At 38.0% G+C, this 20,223-nt stretch overlaps 4 protein-coding genes across 5 annotated transcripts; 2 read left to right on the top strand and 2 right to left on the bottom strand.

Annotated features, from left to right (window-relative positions):
* Window positions 1-220: 220 nt before the first annotated feature.
* Window positions 221-1,758, bottom strand: LOC116248614 (EPIDERMAL PATTERNING FACTOR-like protein 9). The gene is made up of 3 exons (XM_031621509.2): window positions 1,481-1,758; window positions 811-875; window positions 221-705 (listed from the first exon to the last, which is right to left on the bottom strand). Exons 1-3 carry the CDS (start codon window positions 1,734-1,736, stop codon window positions 526-528), a joined length of 501 nt encoding a protein of 166 aa, XP_031477369.2. The 5' UTR covers window positions 1,737-1,758; the 3' UTR covers window positions 221-525.
* Window positions 1,759-5,271: 3,513 nt separating this feature from the next.
* On the top strand, window positions 5,272-9,899 carry LOC116248441 (asparagine--tRNA ligase, cytoplasmic 1-like). Its single transcript, XM_031621229.2, has 7 exons — window positions 5,272-5,903; window positions 6,470-6,706; window positions 6,890-7,474; window positions 7,824-8,059; window positions 8,328-8,457; window positions 8,655-8,713; window positions 9,582-9,899. Exons 1-7 carry the CDS (start codon window positions 5,409-5,411, stop codon window positions 9,763-9,765), a joined length of 1,926 nt encoding a protein of 641 aa, XP_031477089.1. The 5' UTR covers window positions 5,272-5,408; the 3' UTR covers window positions 9,766-9,899.
* Window positions 9,900-13,659: 3,760 nt separating this feature from the next.
* Window positions 13,660-15,574, top strand: LOC116247631 (ras-related protein RABA5c-like). The gene is made up of 2 exons (XM_031619855.2): window positions 13,660-14,454; window positions 15,055-15,574. Exons 1-2 carry the CDS (start codon window positions 14,127-14,129, stop codon window positions 15,378-15,380), a joined length of 654 nt encoding a protein of 217 aa, XP_031475715.1. The 5' UTR covers window positions 13,660-14,126; the 3' UTR covers window positions 15,381-15,574.
* A 903-nt stretch (window positions 15,575-16,477) lies between these two features.
* LOC116247629 (pirin-like protein) lies at window positions 16,478-18,604 on the bottom strand. Of its 2 annotated transcripts, none has more exons than XM_031619853.2 (8): window positions 18,423-18,604; window positions 18,182-18,312; window positions 18,027-18,076; window positions 17,904-17,942; window positions 17,759-17,787; window positions 17,599-17,661; window positions 17,389-17,492; window positions 16,478-17,287 (listed from the first exon to the last, which is right to left on the bottom strand). In XM_031619853.2, the coding sequence occupies exons 2-8, from the start codon at window positions 18,298-18,300 to the stop codon at window positions 16,783-16,785; spliced, it is 909 nt and encodes a 302-aa protein (XP_031475713.1). In that variant the 5' UTR covers window positions 18,301-18,312; window positions 18,423-18,604; the 3' UTR covers window positions 16,478-16,782. The 2 variants fall into 2 exon arrangements, with proteins under 2 accessions (XP_031475713.1, XP_031475712.1); XM_031619852.2 differs by having other exon boundaries at window positions 18,182-18,301; window positions 18,423-18,603.
* Between the last annotated feature and the right edge of the window lie 1,619 nt (window positions 18,605-20,223).

Raw genomic sequence — 20,223 nt, forward strand, 5'->3', positions numbered from 1 at the left:
TGAGTTACTATGTACTAGTGCCCCTCAGGAAAAGGTATCTGCCTCAGCTAAGTACACCTCGATGTTGAACTCTGAAATCGATGCAGTTTTAAACGGTAAAGTTAGCCCCTAGTACGTCAAATGTGCATGTACCCCTTATTGGCGTTGCATTTTCCTCAAGCAATTACAAAAGAGAATAGCAAAAATCATCACTTTGATTACCACTGTGTGAAGACTAAAATAAATCAAACAGCAAATAAAGTTGCATTTTCATCCGCCGTTACCATTAAAAGCAAGGAAGAACAGCATAAGTTCAAACTAACTAATCTTCTCTATGTACCACCATGAATTCCCATACATTGTTGTAAACATCATTCTTTTTGCTCTTGCACTGATTTTTCTGGGTAATTAAATGGATGGGAATTCCTTAATGGTCCCAACTGTAGAAGAACAATAAATGTTGATTGTCTCTTTTACAACAGATAAACGATAGCAATCTGCTTGCGCTTGAATGGCTCTTTGGTTCTCTCCCGCTTTCCCTCTCATCTACCAGTGACAAACACACTTGTAACGGTAGGCACTGTTCATGGGATCATTGGCATTCACGGGCACTTGCTCTGCACTGCATCTGGTTTTACAGCCTCTGCATTCATTGTATGTGCAGATAGGAGCGGTGGAACCAATCAGCAACCTTCTTGCACTTCTGTCCGATCCACCGCTAACTTCCTTTTAAAATTCTCGCCATTATTGTTCACATGTTAGCATGTATATACATAATGCCCTTGAATTCAATTTTAGTCATCGAACGACAAAGGTCAGTAAGATATTTACCTGTAAATTTCCTTCACCAGAGTGATGAGTATTTGGAGGTCGTTGGCCTTTTCCATCTACACTACCTGCACTTGTCTCATGTTAACCATATGCACCCAACGGGAACATAAAATCCCTTACAGACAACACAATCAAAATTAGTTTAGAAGAAAGCAAACAATTCTGGAGTTTTCTAGATGATATGCCACATGCGAGTACAGCGCCTTGGTTCTCAGTTACAAATCTCATCTTCATGAGTGGAATCCTATGATAACACGGAAAAGAATTTCTGGGAAGATATTGGCATTTTAACATGAAAAAATATAGAACTAAACAAATTTAAATACAAATACATGCAAACTTCAATTTCATAATGCATAAGATTGTGATGCCTTCTGGTAAGCGACATTCTGAAAAGATTTTTTGGAGCTTCATCAGGCTTTATAATCAGATATAAAATCGTTATGCTTTGGAAGGCACACTGATATTTGTTTCTGTAGCTTCAGTAGTTTGGTTCACAGCACAAAACATAGATTAAATTTGCAGAATTTGTCTACAAGTGTGTGCATGCATGACCTCACAAAAAACTTGAAATACTCAACTCGGTGGTAATAGCAGGATACAGTACATGCTTGTGTGTGTGCAAGAGAGAGAGAGAGAGAGAGAGAGAGAGAGAGAGAGAGAGTTGCACCTGACAGAGAAAAGGCAGAAGCTGAAACATAGACTGCATACAGGAGAAAGAGAAGGCAGAAGAAGTTGGTTCTGGGCTTTATTCCCATTCGGAGACCTGAAAGAGCTGAGTTAAGAGGAGAGAAGAGGTAGGTTATGGCAATATTGAATGTGTGCGTGTGAAGTTGGGGGGGTGGTTGTGTGTGGGGATTTACTAGGAGGAGGAGGAGGTATTTATCAAATCTGTGTGCAAACGGTGAAGGTTCCTTTTTGACCATCTATGTGGCACTGGTTAACACAAGCAGGGAACAAGCGTGCCAAATTTTGGCAGAGAGAAAAGAAAGTCTGAAGGTGTGAAAGCAGAGACTATTAATGAGGTCCCCCTTGTCCTTCCTGTCTTCTTCCTTCCTTTTCTATCAGAAAGAATTTTGAAAGGAAAAGGAAAGGTTCAAGCGCTAGTCCATAGATGACTTCTGTAACTCTACAATGATGACGGCTGGGGAGCAGCACTAGAGTTAGCAGAATTTCAACTTTTCTAGCGTCTTCCATTCAGCATTGCAGATGCATACCAAGAACTGGTTTCTGTTATGTGGTCCTTATATGAGAGCTCTTGCTTACTGCTTAGCAGGAGAACAATTTCAGTGAGGACAAGAAGCGGCCATGCTACCAGCCTGTAAGGGGCCCCTGGTTGGTTCTCATTATGCAATGCCCTGCTCCAAGATGAAAGAATTGGATGGTTCCAAAATGCCATCTATGAGTCTCTCTAATCTTCATGGAATCCTGCAGTGAGTGACCATTTATCAGACTTTTCTTATCTTTCCTGTTTGGACGACAAAGGAAATCATCCAGATTTTTACCTGTTGGACTTGCCGATTCAAAAGTGCACATTTATTGCACCATGTTCCCTTGTATCTCTCTAAAATTTCCAAGTTCCCTTTCCTTGTCCGATGGCAAGGTCTAGCGAGTCTAGCCATTGCCTCCGCTTTCCTGAAACATGTATTCTTTGTATGAAACTGTAACCCTTCCCCAGTTATAATAAGAAGGAAGCAAGAAGTGCTTTCTGTTACCACCCAGTACTCTGAAAGTATGTGGCACTTGCCGACTCAAGAGGAGCATTTTTGACATGCCCCTTTCATTAATTTTCACCAGTGTAAAACCCTGCAACTCTCCCTGTCCTTGCGCCAAAGCACCCATCTTTTACACCTTCCTCCATGCAGAGGCTTCAAGTGCACAGAGCGGTTATGCTTGTTTTTTCCTCTGACAAGACCACTCGAGAGGAAAAGGTTTATGCAGTGTCGACTATAGACCGTAGACTAAACCTGCAGTGGTCCCAAAATCAGGCCTGCACTGTACTTTTATTTTATGCTGCAGCAACCTGTAAAAGGCAAGCCATTTATGGTCATTTGGAAAAGGATACCATGCATGAGAAAATTCTTTCAACTTTTTTCCAGCAGAATGTAAGTCAGAAGGAATTTGGATTACCTCTCAACCCTTTGATTTTTTTCATTCCTTCCTTTAAAATTTAGACATCCAGACACAACAAACTATTCTTTCCTTTTCATTCCCTCTGTTCTATCCAACAGGCAGAGGGGATTTCAGAGGTATCTGTTGTTTGACAATCCCTCGTGAATTTCTGGGGAAGTATTTGTTTCGTTTATTTTCATTGAATGTTCGCTTCATGCAATTCACTATACCGTGGGAACCAAATTCCCGGGGAAGGGAGCACAAATTACCCAATGGAAATTGGCCCGTGAAAATTTATGATTCATTTTTTTGTGAATTTATTTTATAAGCGGACGATGACGTGATTTTGAATGTTAAGTGGTTAATTGTAAATATGTTTTTATTTATTTTTCGCAATAATGCAAGCACATGCATTCCTGTAGCTTTTCTGTGAAAGTACCTTTTTTCTTTACCTAATTTCCATCAAATTTTAAGGCCGGAAAATGAGCTGATCAACCGGATACGAGGACCTTCTTCAAGGTCATATATGGATGTAAATAAATCCGATTTAGATTGAATACCCAACCAACCTGCTTCTAGAAAAATCTGACATGAAAAAATATTGAACATCAGATTAAGAAATTGGATCGTATTCAGATTTAAGAAAGATTGGAATAAAATATGATCAAGTTCAAATTCTTATTCGGATTAAATTTGGTTTTAAATAAATATTCTACATTCAATGTTCAAACGCTCTGGGTTCTTAACATATCATAATGCGGTTTTGTTCTGCTTAAAAGATTCGTATGTGAATTTATGGATTTGGATCAGATTTAGAATGAGAATTCAGATTCAGGTTTGGTATCAGCCTTTTTCATTTGTAATCCAATATGAATTCAAATGTAAATATGTGGATATCCAAAAAAGGGGATATGTTTATCAAAGATAAGTTCAGATCCTTATTCAGATTGAATTTGGTTTTAAATAAATATTCTACATTCAACGGTCAAACAATCTGGAATTGGGTTCTTAACATATCATATGCAGTTTTGATTCGGTTTAGAAGACTTGTATGTGAATTTAAAAATTGGATTTGGATCGGATTTTGATTGAGAATTCAGATTCAGGTTTGGTATAAGCCTTTTTTCATTTGCAATCCAACATGAATTCAAATATAAATATGTGAATATCCAAAAAAGGGGTTATGTTTATCAAGTTCAGATTGAATTTGGTTTTAAATAAATATTCTACATTCAATGTTCAAACACTGTGGAAGTGGGTTCTTAAAATATCATAATGCGGTTTTGATTTGGTTTAAAAGACTCGTATGTGAATTTAAAAATTGGATTTGGATCAGATTTAGATTGAGAATTCAGATTCAAGTTTGGTATAAGCCTTTCTTCATTTGTAATCCAATATGAATTAAAATATAGATATGTGAATATCCAAAAAAAAGTAATGGCAAACTCACTTGAATGGCCCTTGAAGACCATGAGGAGCTGCTGTCAAAATCAACTTAAATTAGCGGATTCGAATCAAATCGGTGGCGAATCGGTGACCGATTCAAGGGAGCTATGCCAATTTTTTAATTGTTTCTAAAAATATTATATAAATTTTTAAACTAATATTATAACTTATATACGTATATCTTTATTTCTAATATTTTTGGCTAATTGATAACTAATTCCGGTCGATTCGGCGAGTTAGCAGCACCTGACTTTGAGAACCGGTGAACCTGATTTTGAGAACAAATCAGGAACTGGTTCCCAGTTCCGATATTCAAAACACAGATCTGGTATCAGATAAAGCCTGACCCGGTGCTCGCGGGACCCGTCGCCGCCAAAGCCCTGCCGCCCTTTCAAAGGTACCCTGCTTGCCGACCGTTGGTTCCCGCAACGTTTAAAAAAAAATTGAAGTCGTCTCACGCCATCCCTCTTCAGACTTCAGCCATTGAGTTATACCTTCCTTTCTAATAAGATGATCGACAGCTTCCCGCCAAACAAGTTGGTTCTTCTAGATCAAATGGCGTCTCCTTTACGTGACTCGCTCTTACTTCTCTCTGCCTTCAGATTCCTTCTCTATTCTTGCGTTCAAATCCGACGGTTTCAATCTCTATCCCTCTTACTCGTTCTTTCTTCAGATTCTCTCTCTATTCTTTCATTATCTCTTTCTTTATGCAAAAAAATGGCTTGTCGTCTTGAATTTCTTTGATTGCTAAACTTAGGATCCAATTTTCGTCTAGAAACTATTTGTATTCTTTCCTTCCTCTCAAAATTCCTGTTGCCGTAGACTAGAGTTTTGCAAATAATATTTGTTTCTCAAACCTATATCAGGATTGAACTCATTTTGTTGCTTCACGTCCTCCCCAACAATAAATATCCCCGGGGTTTCTCCAGTTCGAATATCGACTACTCTGCGACAAATAACTTTCTGCAGTTTCACTTTCTTGTTTCCTGACCCCTACAAAGAAGTTAGAGAAGCTAAAGCTCGTTTCTCCAAATCGAAGCATGGCACAAGAAGAAGGAACCGCTGCTGCTTCTGTGGTTGATTCGGCTGCTGCTTCTGTGGTTGATTCAGCTGCTGCTTCTGTGGTTGATTCAGCTGCTGCAGCCCATAGCAGCGAAATTCAGGAAGAAGTGAGTGTCCCTGGAGTAGAATCGTGTAAATACTCAAGAAGGGTCGCTTTACGTGCCATTCTAAGCCGGCCTGATGGGGGGTTGGGCTTGGTTGGGCATAGGGTTGTCATTGGTGGGTGGGTGAAATCTGGTAAGGTGCAAAAAAAGGATACCCCTGCGCCTTCTTCATCTTCTACGGATGGGATTTGCTCTCTCATACTTCAGTCACGACTCCCAAATTGTTTACGTTCAATTATAAGGGCTTTGGCAGGAGGTAGGCAGGTTTCTTTTAATAGATTGGATGGGTTAGTGAGAGAAGAAGTTCAAGATTTAACTGGCTTTGTTCGCTTGCAAGTGAATGATGGATCTTGTGCTTCAAATCTTCAGGTGTGTTCCTAAATTTTTCTTAAGCTAAGGAAACTTTTGAATTCTTGAATTTCAAAAAGCATGTGCTTCTACAAGTTTCCAGATTAGGATTGAAGGATATAATACTGCTTTATGTTGATAGATCCTCCTTTTTCTTTAACTTAGTGGACAATTTATTAAACAGCTGTTTTAGTTCAAGCTGTCCAAAATAAATAATTTCAACCTCATGACATAGACAGGGACGTAATTTAAGAAATGGTTCTGAAATATTTCCTTTCCCTTTCTAATTGATGTCTTGAGAAAAATGTTGATAACTGGCTTCCGTATGTACCAAGCACAAACCTGTAAGGGAATTTATGTGTTATGGGCAGGCAACAGAAGTATTTGGAATTTCTTTTCTAGCGCTCTACACTCTTTCATGATGGTGGTCATTCTTCTTTTTTGCTCTGAAATGTTTTCGTTGTCATGCCATGTCCTAACTGTTGTAGTCCTAAATTAGGATACTGGCAACTAGTAATTCCTGTTTCCTAGACCACTAAAAAGGATTACACTGAGTTGGATAAAGTTTGCTTCCTGTTGTTTGGTAGGTGGTATTCGACTCATCAATGGTTCCTCTTGGCCAAGTTACATCCAGAGGAAGTTGTATATTAGCAGAGGGAGTTCTGCAGACAGCAACTGAACCAGGAAAGCAAAAGCTGGAACTCAAATTAGAAAAGATTCTTCACGTTGGAGTTGTTGATCCAATGACTTATCCTTTCACAAAGACAAAAATGCCTTTGGATTTCCTGAGGAACTACTCGCATTTTCGGTCTCGTACAACAGTGGTAACTTCAATGTTCCAGTGCTTTTTGGATTATTCAATCACATGAATTTGACTGGTTTTCAGAAGTAGAAGAGAAAAATAGTTTTTCTTGGATCGTTCACAGCAAGTTTTTCAGTTATCCCTGAACACATAGAACATGTCACGCTTTTCTTCATGATGCTGATGTTCACTTTCCCATGTTCAGGCAGCATCAGTTGCTCGAATTCGTAATGCAGCTGCATGTGCTACTCAGATATTCTTCCAGAATCATGGGTTCCTATATGTGCATACACCCATTATCACTACTTCAAATGCCCAAGGTGGCAGTGCAGTATTCCAGGTTACAACTCTCCTGAGCGAAGCGGAAAACATGGAGTTGAAGGCAGTAGGTGATTATGGTCAAGCTGAGGTGGAAGCTGCAAAGGCATCCCTTAAGGAAAAAAGTGATAGGATAGAGGAACTAAAAAGAAGTGACAGTAACAAAGAAACACTAGCAGTAGCAGTGCAGGATCTTCAAAAGACCCAACAACTGACATCCGAAATGGAAGCACGTCTAAGACTAGAATCGGTATTTGAATATAAGGATGGCAAGCTGAACTTCGCAAAAGATTTCTTTTCTCAGAAGGCATTTTTGACTTCATCTGCTCAGCTTCATCTTGAGAGCTATGCATGTGCTCTTGGTAATGTTTATACATGTGGTCCAACATTTCAAGCAGAAAAGGATCAAGCTGCAAAGTGCTTAGCTGAGACATGGATGGTGGAGGCTGAACTTGCCTTCACAGTATTGGAGGTGTGCTTTCTCTTGTTTTTTCTTGCTGATGATTACTATCACGTAGATGCAATAGGATTTACCTTTCATTGTAAAGCTTCTGATTCTTCTGTTCAGTATTGCTGTTTATTTATCTGGGAATTGTTATTTGTGGTTATACTTCTTGAGTTCAACATGAAGAGGTCATGCTTAATTTCAAAGGAGGTCTTTTTCAAGTTAAACTAATGGAGCTCTTCTTTTTTTTTTTTTCAAATGGTGCAATGCATTCTTGTCTCAATACTTCCATAGCAACTTGCATATATGATTAGAAGTTGAGGGCTTCAACTTTTTCTGAACTAACATTGAAGAGATCTTTATTTTTCAACACCAGGAAACAATGACCTGTGCAGAGGATTATTTAAAATTTCTGTGTCAGTGGATCCTTGATAATTGCCTTGATGACATTAAGCTACTATCAGGCAGAACTAAGAAACGCAACCTGGAGTTCCTTCGATTGGCAGCATCGAGCGTATATGAGAGAATTACTTACATAAATGCAATTGAGCTTCTGAAGAAAGGAAACTTTAAAATTGACTACGGAATGCAACTAGGCGATGAACATGAAAGGTCTCTCTCTCTCTCTCTCTCTCTCTCTCTCTCTTCCCCCCTCCTCCCCCCCACCACAAAGGTGACTGTTTTCTGAACGATAGCCCAAACTTTTTTATGACTTCTACTCCAGTTTCCCAGTCTTTTGTCAGCAATGCTACCTTTATATATTTGTTAATGATGCTTGCAGATATTTGAGAGACCTCAAAACTTTTTTCACTTCTACTTCAGATTATCAATCTTTTGTTAATGATGCTGATTTGTTTATATTTGTCAATGATGTTTGCAGATATTTGACAGATGAAACATTCAAAAAGCCAGTCATTTTGTACAATTACCCAAAAGAGCTAACTCAATTTCATACTCGAATTAATGATGATGGAAAGACAGCAGCTGCTTTTAACATTCTTCTGCCTAAGGTAAGTATTAAACAGTAATAGCTCTCAATGAACTGACTTGGGTTGGCGGTGAGAGAGTAGAGGGATTTATTGTTTTTCCTTGTACAAGTATCTTAGCAAGGTAGTCTTAGATGCAAGAGCCATACTTTGTTTGCAGCTGTGGTTCGTTCATTCTGGTAATGATATAATGACTTGGGTTGGTGAATTTCTTTGTTAAGGGTCAAGTTTTGATTAAAGGAAGCCAAAGGGAGGAGCGCTTTGAAGCCATTAACGAAAGGTACCAATATTTTGCAGATGATGATCTTATTATTGAACCTCCCTTCTTTGTTGATCCATACTACCTTAACTGTTAGAGGACATAGTGGTTCTTAGAGAAGGAAAAAGGTTATCAGAGAGAGGAAAGAAAACTCTGATGGACAAGTGAAGTCGAGTTTATGCATTCATGGCTTATGTCCAGGATTCTTTTTTTCGTTTTTTCTTCTCATGTCCATACTCTCGTCCTTACCGACTATGCATCCCTGGCATTTTGTTTTTGTAGTTTGGTGTTTGTCACATTTTATGGATAATTTTTCTTACAGCTCAGATGGGCAAATCTTTCAGATTTAAAATTTGAAAATCCTGTCCATTTGAGGCACAGACCAAACATATGGAGAACTTACATATGGATGTTGTAGACCTTATAAATCAGGAAGAGGAGGAAGAATCACTTAAACAACTAAGGCACGTGAAATTTAAGAACTGTGTACTTTTTCACATCATAAAATTTAATGAAAAATACCCATATAAGTTGCAAGGCTTGGCAAGTTGAGTGTCTATCACCTTTCTACTAAAGCATATCACGTGTGGTAGTTGAACTCATTGATTTCATGATATGGGGTTATTATTTCAACCACGAGCTCATGGATTTAACCACACACTACCTCTCCTCCCACACTATCTATCTATCTATCTATCTATCTATCTATCTATTTATCTATCTACATTTAAGATCTGACTCTATCTATCTATCTAGATTTAAGGTCTGGCCTAACGATCAGAAAGTTTTGATTTAAAATGTAGATCTAGATATCTATGCTCTGAGTTTATGAAAAATTTGAGGCATTGAATTTTGTAATCACTGACTTTTGGAGGATATTCTCTTACAGGTTCCAAGAGTTGGGGCTGCCAAAGGAGCCGTATGAGTGGTACCTGGACCTTCGCCGGCATGGAACTGTCAAACACTCTGGGTTCAGTCTTGGGTTCGACAAGATGGTGCAATTCGCGACCGGACTCGATGACGCCAGAGATGTCATTCCTTTCCCTAGATTTCATGGCAAAATAAAAAACTAACACCCTTCGTCCATGGGATTTATTGTCAAACATCTCAAGTATAAACAGGGAGAAGAAGGACATATCATCCTCCCATGTATGTAATAAACATTTGTGAATACAGTGATGCATTCAGGGAAAAGGAGAAGGAAATACATGAGTGTTGATTATTTTCATGGGAATTTCACCTTCTTTCTGAATTTTACGATTTGCCAGTATAAATCGGCCCCGCCCATATCAGGTTTTTTATTTAAAATATTTTGAAATATTTATTAAAGTAAAAATGCTTATTTTTCCAACCCTTGTATCAAGGAGCAGATTGAGCACAGTATCATGCCTGAGATCTTGAGATGATTTTGTGGATGTAAAAGGGTTCAGGTTGGATCCAGCCTTTTACCAGACTTGACTTAATCAGGTTCGGAATCAGATTCTTGCTTTGTTCTAAAAAACTGACATTTATCAGCAATATGGTCATATCTTTGTCAGATCTATGTAGGGTATCTAATTTAAATATGGATTCGGGTGTGCAACTGCATGCCCAACTGAATGCAATTTACAATTTTGGATCCGGATTTAAGTCCAACTGAGAAGATCCGAAAGTGGTTGTTTACCTTTTTTTTCATAAATTCAACATAAGAAGAAAAAAGAACAGTTGACAATTGAGAGAATTGAACATGCCCAACTGAATGCAATTTACAATTTTGGATCCGGATTTAAGTCCAACTGAGAAGATCCGAAAGAGGTTGTTTACCTTTGTTTTTCATAAATTCAACATAAGAAGAAAAAAGAACAGTTGACAATTGAACAATCGGCCGGCCGGTCCATAAATTGCAAATAAATTAGAGATGCCAACTGTTGCCTCTTTAAAAGGGAAGCTTTCATTTTAGTGCAGAAAACTCCCTTAGTGCAGTGCAACTGACACGATAAAAATTCGTTTTTGATGACACAAGATCAAATGCCATTTATGAAATATGATGAAATTTATAAAAAACTTCCCTACAATGGGTAATATGAGAAGAAAGTAAGAATTGAAAAAAAAAAAGTGCTTAACATCCAATTAAGAAATTTGATTGGGTTTGAATTTAAGAAATAACATCTGGTCGGATTCATCAAATTTAGATTTGTATCCACATTTGATTTCAAGTAGACATCTTACATGAATTGTCCATATATTTTAAAAGTCGGTTCTTAACATGTCAGAATGCGATCAAATTTGATTGCATATTCAAAAATCGGATTTAGATCTGGATGAAAAAATAAAAGAGCAGATTTAGATCAGACTTGTATTATGAATTTAAAAATTGGATTTAAAAATTCGATTAGACTCTCTGTTGATGATTGACCGTTGCGTTTATAAGCGTCTAAACTACAATAGACGGCTTTTTCGCAAAGGGGTTTCAGTCGGTGTCAGGGGCGGAGGCAGGTGTGGGCAATTACCTACACAGACTCATAAAAATAATTATTTTTATATTTTGACAATTATAGCACTTTTAAGCTCATTAAAAATTTAAAATTTATTACTAGTGTCTCTTAACCAGGCTTCACCCTCTCAGAGAGATCGAATGAACCATTCTCGGTCGTGCTGGCATGATATCATACATGGCTTCGCATCAATGCATCCTATTTGATAAATAAGATTGCATCATGTTGCCTGACATTGGAAATAGATTTTTAAATTGAAGGTTTCGTTCCAGGTCAATCCCTGATTTTGAAGCAATTGATGAATTTATTGCAATTGCTACTAATGAAGTTAGTTCAGACATTGATTCATTCCTGTGAGTATTTTTTCCTTTCAGTGAAATGGATAAGTATTCTTTGCAAGAAAAAGAAAAAAATTGGATTTATATAATGGAAAAATTGACTAGTTTTTCGAAGGACGCGAACCTATTTTGTTAGGGAATTGATAAATACGAACTTGTTTTAAGAATATGTATGTCATCATATGCATGATATTCAAGCCAAAGGATGAACTTGCAAAACACAATGAACAAAAACTGTTCATGCCAATGATGAAATATGCATGTCCTTGAGAGCCCAAGGCCGCATCAAGGCTCGGGCGTCGTGACAATGCACCTTCTTCCAGTGCATTTGAAAATGAAGAAACCTTCAGGGGTTGTTCGCTGTGGGCAACTGCCCACATCAGCCCATATGTGGTTCCGCCTCTGTCTTCAGTTTAGTGCCGTATTTTGCTATATAAGATCCAAGATAGTATATTTCATGTGAATCGAACTAACTATAATATGGGATTGTGACAGGGTTGAGCATCCTTCTTCTAATCATAGGAAGTATATATATATATATATATGTATATATATATATATATATATATATATATATATTATTTGAGATAATATTTCAATTTTTTTTTAAAGGGTAGGCCTTGCAAAAGCATATTCATTGTGAAATACTACTTATTATCTCAGTTATTCTTTTGCATGTTGGAGAAGGCACTACTTATTCACTGCTGATTATGAGTTTTTAAGTTTGTGATTGTCAACTTAGTGATGTCTACAAGTCATTCATACAAAAGTTGCAAGGGAAAAGGGTTTCACCCTCGGCTGCACATGAGCTAACGCCCATGCCAATGTTGTCAAAATCGACTTTGGGACTGAACCCGCCGAGAAACTAGTTCAGTGATTAATAGGCATACTCGGGAGTTTCAGATGAATTAGTTGTGACTCGGGAGTTCATATATATATATATATATCATTTTTTCAAAATGCAAAAATATTTAGAAAATTTATAAATAAAAATTCCTAATAATATTTAAAAGAATATTTAAGGATTGACATGTGACATTATTTGAATGAGTGAGTGAATCGAATTTGGCTGATTGAGTCCGGCGTTGACATTGTGTAGCCAGCAAAATACATACTAAGAATATTAACAACACTTGACAAAGCTTTCAAAATCATTGTCCCCTAGTTACAGTAAAGAGAGAGAGAGAGAGAGAGAGAGAGAGAGAGAGAGAGGGAGAGAGAGAGATTGGTATATAACATAGTCTTAGGTGCTAAACTAATAAGTGCTAAACTAATAAGGAATCATTTTGGTCATCCATCTTTCCAAAAAAATGATTGAAATAAACATAAAAGAAAAAAATTGTTAATTAATGTTAAATGACTTAAATATTATATCATCTTTCTCCTTTTCTTTCAACCGTTCATCTCATTCCTTACAATAATTTAGCCAGAAGCATACCCTCTCATGTAGTATTTTCCGTCCTCCTGATATTGTGAGACTGCCTAATATATTGAACTCCTAACTTGTTGAAAGAAATAACCAGTTAACCAGTCAGAATTTTCAGTTGACAACTTGACAAGACTTGGACAACCTTAATAAAATACTATTTTCTGTGGATATGTAATGTTTTCCTTGGGAATATCACGTCCATCCGGCAGATTGTACATGAAAATGAGCGAGAAATGTAGAAGATAATTTTGACTGATCTGTCGAGTAAAAAATGACCATCCACAGAGTAAGATGCTTCAGTGTCTACATTTGTAAAGTTATCATTTTACAGAAGACAGCTTCTCTTTCCTTTTCTTCTTATGAAGATTGAAAATCAAATATCTGTCCCGAATTAAAATCTCCTGATTTTTCCTTATACAGATTCTGATGCACCCACCGCTCACCGTTGGCCATACCTGCTACTTTTAGAGGAGGACCAACTTGCCCTCATCGTTTCGGTGTTCTTCTGCAGGTTCTTCTGTATATATGTTGCAGTATTATAAACTATATATTCAGTAAGAACTCGAATCACACCATGATTTTGTTTTCAAAAAGAGGTGGCAGTTTGGTCCTTAAGAATCCCGGAAATTGCGTCATACTCTCTCTCCATAATGAATAGAAATGAATGTGAGATGCAATTCAAGCTCTGCTGCGCAAGAAATTTAAACAAAGCATTGACTAACTAATAATGTCCACCTCTCACCCTCACACGTTTGTATGCCAACGTTTGGCTTCTCGTCCCCTCCAGCCTCCTGTCTCTTCTTTCTGTTTTTGCTTACTTCGTCTTCCCCATTAATAATGAGGGCGGGTTGTCTTGCTTGAACTGTACTCCCTCTCAAGATTTCCGTCATCTTCCTTACAATCCGCTGAAGATCTTACGTTGGCTTCCTTGTATGTCACGCATCAGAGGAGACCCACATTTTGCATCTCTCTGGCTTTTGGCGTTTGGGTTCCTTCTGGTTGAACTCTTTCTGGGACGGAGCTTTTTGTTTTTCTATTCGGACTTGAATTTGGTCTTGCTGGGTTTCTTTGTGCACAAAAGCCCTTCACTGTCTGTCATAGTAGAACCAGTTCAGTCCGGCGAATTCTTCGATTCTTCAAGCGGCATCTTTCTAACCAGTCCTGGTTTTGAAATTTGATACTTCATCCTTCCAATGGAAGGCGAAGATGGTGAAGAGTATCTCTTCAAGGTGGTGATAATTGGAGACTCAGCAGTTGGGAAATCGAATTTGCTGTCAAGGTATGTGAGAAATGAATTTGATTCAAATTCGAAGGCGACGATCGGTGTGGAGTTTCAGACGCAGAGCATGGAGATGGATGGGAAGGAGGTGAAGGCACAGATATGGGACACGGCTGGGCAGGAGAGGTTCAGAGCTGTGACATCTGCTTATTACAGAGGGGCAGTCGGTGCACTTGTTGTTTATGATATCAGCAGGAGAGCTACGTTTCAAGGGATTGATCGATGGTTGGATGAGCTTAAAAGTAAGAAGCTTGTCTTACGGAATGTTCTGTTTATTGATTTTTTTCTCTTCTTGGAAGCGAATAGCGCAGTTTATTTATTATTGTAGAGACAAATTAGCTGTGGTTGAATGGTCGCAACAAATTTAGTTTTGAAAGGGTCTTATGATTCATTTCTTTATATCATTGATTGCTATAATTCCATTGGTGTTTGCTGTAAATCATAATGTTTTTTTATCTAAAAGAGTTGGGGAAAAAGAGTTTCCTTCGCATAGTTGGAAACTAGGACAGAATTTCAGAAAGATGATTTAGATAAAATGTTCCCATCTTTTGTCCATGGAAATTTACGTCCTTGTTAACTGTTACCGTTCCTGGTCTCTTAAGCTGTTCAATGTGCTTTAGAAAAAGTTTCAAACAAGCTAGGGCGACCCAAACTCGTTGATGGTCATATATTAATTCTCATGCATTTTCTGGGATTCATGTTCAGAAAAGAGAAGGATCACAGTGAAAAGGTGTCATTGTTCTGGTCGGAAGATACAAAACTTGATCTCCTTTAACTTTATGTGAAATTTTCTCTACCACTTTGATTGACGTCTGACAATGAAGCTATGTTGAAAAATGCAGCCCAGTTAGACACAACCGTGGTACGGATGCTCGTGGGAAACAAGTCAGATTTGGCCAATATAAGAGAAGTCACTGTTGAAGAAGGCAAAAGCCTTGCAGAATCAGAAGGGATGTTCTTCATAGAAACATCAGCGTTGGATTCGACCAACGTGAAGACAGCGTTCGAAATTGTTATCCGTGAGATCTACGACAATGTCAGCCGGAAAATCTTGAACTCTGGTTCCTATAAAGCAGATCTACCCATAAATAGGGGTGTGAGCCTTTTCACCAATGGGGGTGATGGGCCTAAACCCAAACAAACTGCAAACATCTTCTCTTGCTGTTAGGACAGAAAGTAAATAGTTCCTAGTTCATAGGCAGCTGAGGTTGATCAGCTAGTATTTCTTGTTCTCTTTTGTTGTTCTGTTCTAGATGAAGAATTTCTGATTTTTGTTATTTGTCATGGCGAAAAGAGGACTAGCGGATGGAGAACCTTTTTTGTTTTTGCTGTCAAATAAAGCTAAGTTCCGTGTTAGTAGAATGATTGAACAACACCTGAATAAGCGTGAGTGCAAGAAGATTATGGCCATTCACTTTTATAATCAGCATTGTCTTTACTTCATGTATAATTTGATAACCATTCTTACCCAAACCACACTTTTATATTCAACTCTGTGCCTTCCATATAATTGCTTAATGAAAACCTTGTCGAATGAGGACTGTGAAGGATGTCAAGTTGAAGACCCTGGTTTCAAGTACTGCCATTTTGCAGCCTCCACTTTCTCACGTTGTTCTCTGTGTAAAGCTTGGTGCTTAGTGCTTACCCGAGGTTCTCCTTTGGAGAGCTTTTTTTTTTTATCACTCAAAAGAAAACTTGTTGCATGATTCGAAACCAATTTAATGAGAGGATGGTGATTGATCCTTCCATCTTCACGGGCCGCAATGAGCAGAAATTAATTTCTAGCCACATTATCATCAAACACCACCACCATTTCCACCACAATCATCACCAATGCCATTACTGCATCTTGTTCAGAATAAACAAGGCCTCATGGATAGGCATCTGCGGAGCACGGTGGAAAGACTAAGAGCATATAATTCGCATCAGTCCTTGACAAAGAGAATGCAACTCATCGTATGTAGAGCATCAATGTCTAGTATCATATCTGTTTGTGTGGAAACTACTGCTGGTTCTGTAGTCGTTACTGCTCAGTGGTACCTAAGGAAGACGTTTGTGATTAAGTCATTAAACCATGGAATGGGAAAGAGCAAAAAAAAATCAGGAAGTTAGCGACTCCTTTGTCTGTTTGTGCGGATACCATTGATGGCTCTGATTCTTTTCGTATAAATTCTTGAGAGGCTTTGTGCAGATACTATTGATGGCTCTGATTCTTTTCGTATAAATTCTTGAGAGGCTGAGACCTATGAAATTTCTGTGGCAGAGTAAGTGAATCAAATCGTTGCTCATTATAGCAGTTTCCTTTCTCCTAGCTAATGCGGTACAAAGTTCAGATGAACCCCTGGTGCAAAAACATTCTGCACCATCTCATATAAGGGCCATCAACATTATATATCCCAAGCTGGCTTACATAAACAACAAATAAAAAAACTATTGCCTGATATATTGCAGACAAAATGAACGACTATGATTTAAACCAGACTATAGCATCCACCTAGCTGTAGCTAGCTGCATCAGCATTTGGTAATAATAGATAGATGGCGGTGCCGCATAATCTGTGACATTCCTACTCAATCATGTGCTTCCTGATGAGCCTGAGATTTCCATTGTTTACCCTTCTCAAACCCATTCCTGGAATAGTGATAGTCTTCAATTGCTTGCTCAATCTCGGCTTGGGTGTTCATCACAAAGGGACCATACTGAACAACCGGTTCATTCAGAGGCTGCCCACCAATGAGAACAAATCTGACAGGCTTTTGGGATTTGTTCCACACACTGATGCCATCGCCACGGCTCAGAACCAGCACATAATGAGCAGTAACAGGTGCATTCTTGGCATCGCCAAGAACAGCCTCGCCTTCAATGATATACACGAATGCGTTCCAGGATTCTGGAATAGGCTGATGCATTTGAGCTCCTGGTTTCAATGTAAAATCCAGGAACATTGTGGGCGTCCTGGTATAAACAGGAGATTTGATTCCTAACGACTCTCCGGCTATAACTCGAACTTCTACGCCGTCCTTTTCTGTTCTTTTTACATCTTGCTTCTGCAACTCCTGATATCGAGGTTCAATCCTGCAATCAACAGTTATGAGATGACATTTTTCAAATAATATAGGCTTGTGCCTTTTACTTTTCAAAGTGAAAACACATTGTTTTGCCTTTTGCCTCATTACATTTTATCCTTGGCAGAGAGATTGATCCATAGCTGTAAGCCTTTCTGGGCCCCTTCCCCTGCTGGAAATTCTGAATGAATGATCCCTCTACCAGCAGTCATCCACTGCAAAAAGACTTCAAAGTTTTAGAACCAACCATTTCTTAAACGCTATCATGTTGCGGGATTAACATTCTTTTTTCTGGGGATAGTAGCCATTCTATAACCAGACCTGCAAATCACCAGTCCTAATTGTGCCCTTATGCCCTGCAAAATCTTGATGCATGAAAGCTCCCTGTAAATCAAATTTGCCTTTTCAGAATCTTTTAACTACAGATGAACAAAACAGGCAACGGCTTTGGATGGCATTCTAATCCAAAACATTCACGCACCTGCAGCATGTAAGTAACAGTTTCAAATCCTGCAAAACCAGAAACCCGGTTCCAGAAGCAAACTGTTAGATGCTCAGAGAGAGAGACAGAGAGAGAACAGCAGGCTTTAGTTATGATATATGATGAAAAAGAAGCTTCTCCAAACCTCTGTGAGGATGATCCGGGAAGCCGGCAGGAGCAGTAACTGCAATACCCAATTCCCCATATTGTTAGAAATTCCTCAAATTCAGATCTAAATTGAAAACCAACTTTCAGAAAACATATTTACCTGAAAATTCATCCAAAAGGAGAAATGGGTCCAAGCTCTTCAATTCCATCCTAGAAAAGGTCAAAATGACCACGTCAAAATGTTTACCTCGAACCAATTTCATAGCAAACGAAAGTGGACACAAGAAAGATCAATGTGGGAATTGAGAAACAGACCTCCCAATGCTTCTCCTGACGAAGGCCCCATCACCTTCCTGTTGTGGCCTTGCCAAGACTTTCTTCACGACGTGCCTTGGCTTCTTGAAAGAAGAAGAAGCGCGTTCTGGCTCTGCCATTCTGAAATGCACCTTAATGGATTCAGAAATTGATCACTACCAAGAAACTGAGAGATCATTGAGGTACCGACGCTACCAAATTCGACTTGAATTTATAGGCAATCATTTTTGGACGTGCTCACCTTTTTTCAATCGTTTTCCATAGTTTGCTCTCCGTTCATTGTATTAAGAATTTTCAAACGAAGGTTGGTTGGCCGTTCCCTCAAGTTTGTTCTTCAATCTGAAAAGGTTTTGGGCCCTCTCTGTGACCTGAAATCAAAGTCGATGGCATCATGTGACGCGATCCTGACGAGGGCAACGCCTCGTGAACAGTCATATTTTGATATCGGCCGTTTGTGATAAAGCAGAAGCCAGGGGGGACCAAAAGAAAGGAAAGAACAAATTCGCTAAATATTTCGTCATGCTTACATCGTCCATCTAGTTAGGAAATTTTAGGAAAATCTAGTTAACTGAATACTTATACCAGTATTTTGAATACATCTATAGTAATTGGCAGATCCCAAACCACCAGGTGAAGGACAAAAACCAGACCATTAAAAAATGATTACTAAAGATTTTTTTTTCTGGGTATAATCTAACCATATGGCTATGAACCTAATAATGTTTTAACAAAAATCATACACTAAGTTAATCATTTTTAGTTTACTGGTTTTTCTAGTGATCAAAATATGAACAACTCTTATGACACCAAATTTTTTATAGTAAAAATAAATGTTAAAAACAACTTGAATTAAAACATGTTTTATGTTGAATTAGTGTTTTCAAACCTAATAGAATGTTCATATTTGATTTACAATCAGTTTTTATCCTTGACCTAAGTGGTCTGGGATATAACCAATTTTCCTAGACACACAAACGCACACGATATTGCTCACATCTAAGTTATCCAATGTAGATTAGTTATAAGTTATAAATTAAGTTGTTAACCAAAAAAATTTGATCGCCATTTTCATTTTTCGAAATGTTAAATTGAGTCCTCGTAAGTAATTGGATCACATACTCAGTTAAATATACAAATATTCATATTGTGTGGTTCTTATATTTAAAAAGGTTTATTGGCAAGTGCAAAAACGATCTTCTACAATTCAGCTGATAATCGCCATTTTTTATCGAACTAACTTCTTATTTATGAATTGAGTATCTTTATACTCGAAACTACTGTACCCCATTCTATCGTTACAACCTTTTTTTTTTTGCTGCAAACTTGCTTTACTTGAGTGCATTATAGAATTTCAGTATATGCGATTCTTGGGAAAGAATGTATTTTCTCCACGTTATAAAATCTCTTTAAAATTAATGAGGTATTTTAATATTCCTGCATGCCTTTGATTACACACACAAGGCCATCTAAGGTGGTAGGCACATGCATTAATAATGCATACCACTCTGGGGATTTCCACCTTATATAACTACTTAAAAAAAAAACCTTTAAATTCTAAATCAAATAAATCAAGTCTATTGATCATACGTAAATACACACCATGCTAACATCATTAAACAAGGCCAAAGCTATGGCTACAAAGTTTTTACCTAGAAAATTAAGAAGAACCATTAGTCACAAAATAGGGGATTAAAAAACTTTTATCGATTAAGTTCAAGGGGCATAACATAGTTGGTTGAGCAGAAACTGCATTGTTGGTCAGATTTTCATGGTGCTACGCCCTTGATATTGCAAAGTGTAGGATCATGACATTTTTCAAAGGATGTACCACTTACTCAAATTCCCGACACAGCCCAAGATCATGAAGGTACGAGGAATGAAGAGCCTTTTAACATGTTTTTTAAGTGGAGAATTGTTAACTTCCTACTCATCCAAGAAATCTTCTTGGGTTTGTAATAATCATCCTGCATTTGTTTGGTGCATAAGAGAACTATATTTATTGTCAAGTTCCAAGCCACAATCGAGCTGTAAAACCATGAAAG

This window comes from Nymphaea colorata, chromosome 2 (assembly GCF_008831285.2).
Source record: "Nymphaea colorata isolate Beijing-Zhang1983 chromosome 2, ASM883128v2, whole genome shotgun sequence".
Classification (NCBI taxonomy): Eukaryota; Viridiplantae; Streptophyta; class Magnoliopsida; order Nymphaeales; family Nymphaeaceae; genus Nymphaea; species Nymphaea colorata.

What these genes read in the sequence shown, in the direction of transcription:
- LOC116248441 (XM_031621229.2), top strand. Translation starts at nt 5,409, where the DNA reads ATGGCACAAGAAGAAGGAACCGCTGCTGCTTCTGTGGTTGATTCGGCT. An exon ending in TTAACATTCTTCTGCCTAAG is followed by an intron (nt 8,458 to 8,654) that starts GTAAGTATTAAA and finishes TTCTTTGTTAAG; the next exon opens with GGTCAAGTTTTGATTAAAGG. An exon ending in TTTGAAGCCATTAACGAAAG is followed by an intron (nt 8,714 to 9,581) that starts GTACCAATATTT and finishes ATTCTCTTACAG; the next exon opens with GTTCCAAGAGTTGGGGCTGC.
- LOC116247631 (XM_031619855.2), top strand. Translation starts at nt 14,127, where the DNA reads ATGGAAGGCGAAGATGGTGAAGAGTATCTCTTCAAGGTGGTGATAATT. An exon ending in ATGGTTGGATGAGCTTAAAA is followed by an intron (nt 14,455 to 15,054) that starts GTAAGAAGCTTG and finishes TGAAAAATGCAG; the next exon opens with CCCAGTTAGACACAACCGTG.
- LOC116248614 (XM_031621509.2), bottom strand. Translation starts at nt 1,736, where the DNA reads ATGGTCAAAAAGGAACCTTCACCGTTTGCACACAGATTTGATAAATAC. An exon ending in TTCTGCCTTTTCTCTGTCAG is followed by an intron (nt 876 to 1,480) that starts GTGCAACTCTCT and finishes AGACAAGTGCAG; the next exon opens with GTAGTGTAGATGGAAAAGGC. An exon ending in CTGGTGAAGGAAATTTACAG is followed by an intron (nt 706 to 810) that starts GTAAATATCTTA and finishes GAATTTTAAAAG; the next exon opens with GAAGTTAGCGGTGGATCGGA.
- LOC116247629 (XM_031619853.2), bottom strand. Translation starts at nt 18,300, where the DNA reads ATGGCAGAGCCAGAACGCGCTTCTTCTTCTTTCAAGAAGCCAAGGCAC. An exon ending in GTCAGGAGAAGCATTGGGAG is followed by an intron (nt 18,077 to 18,181) that starts GTCTGTTTCTCA and finishes GACCTTTTCTAG; the next exon opens with GATGGAATTGAAGAGCTTGG. An exon ending in CCTTTTGGATGAATTTTCAG is followed by an intron (nt 17,943 to 18,026) that starts GTAAATATGTTT and finishes TGGGTATTGCAG; the next exon opens with TTACTGCTCCTGCCGGCTTC.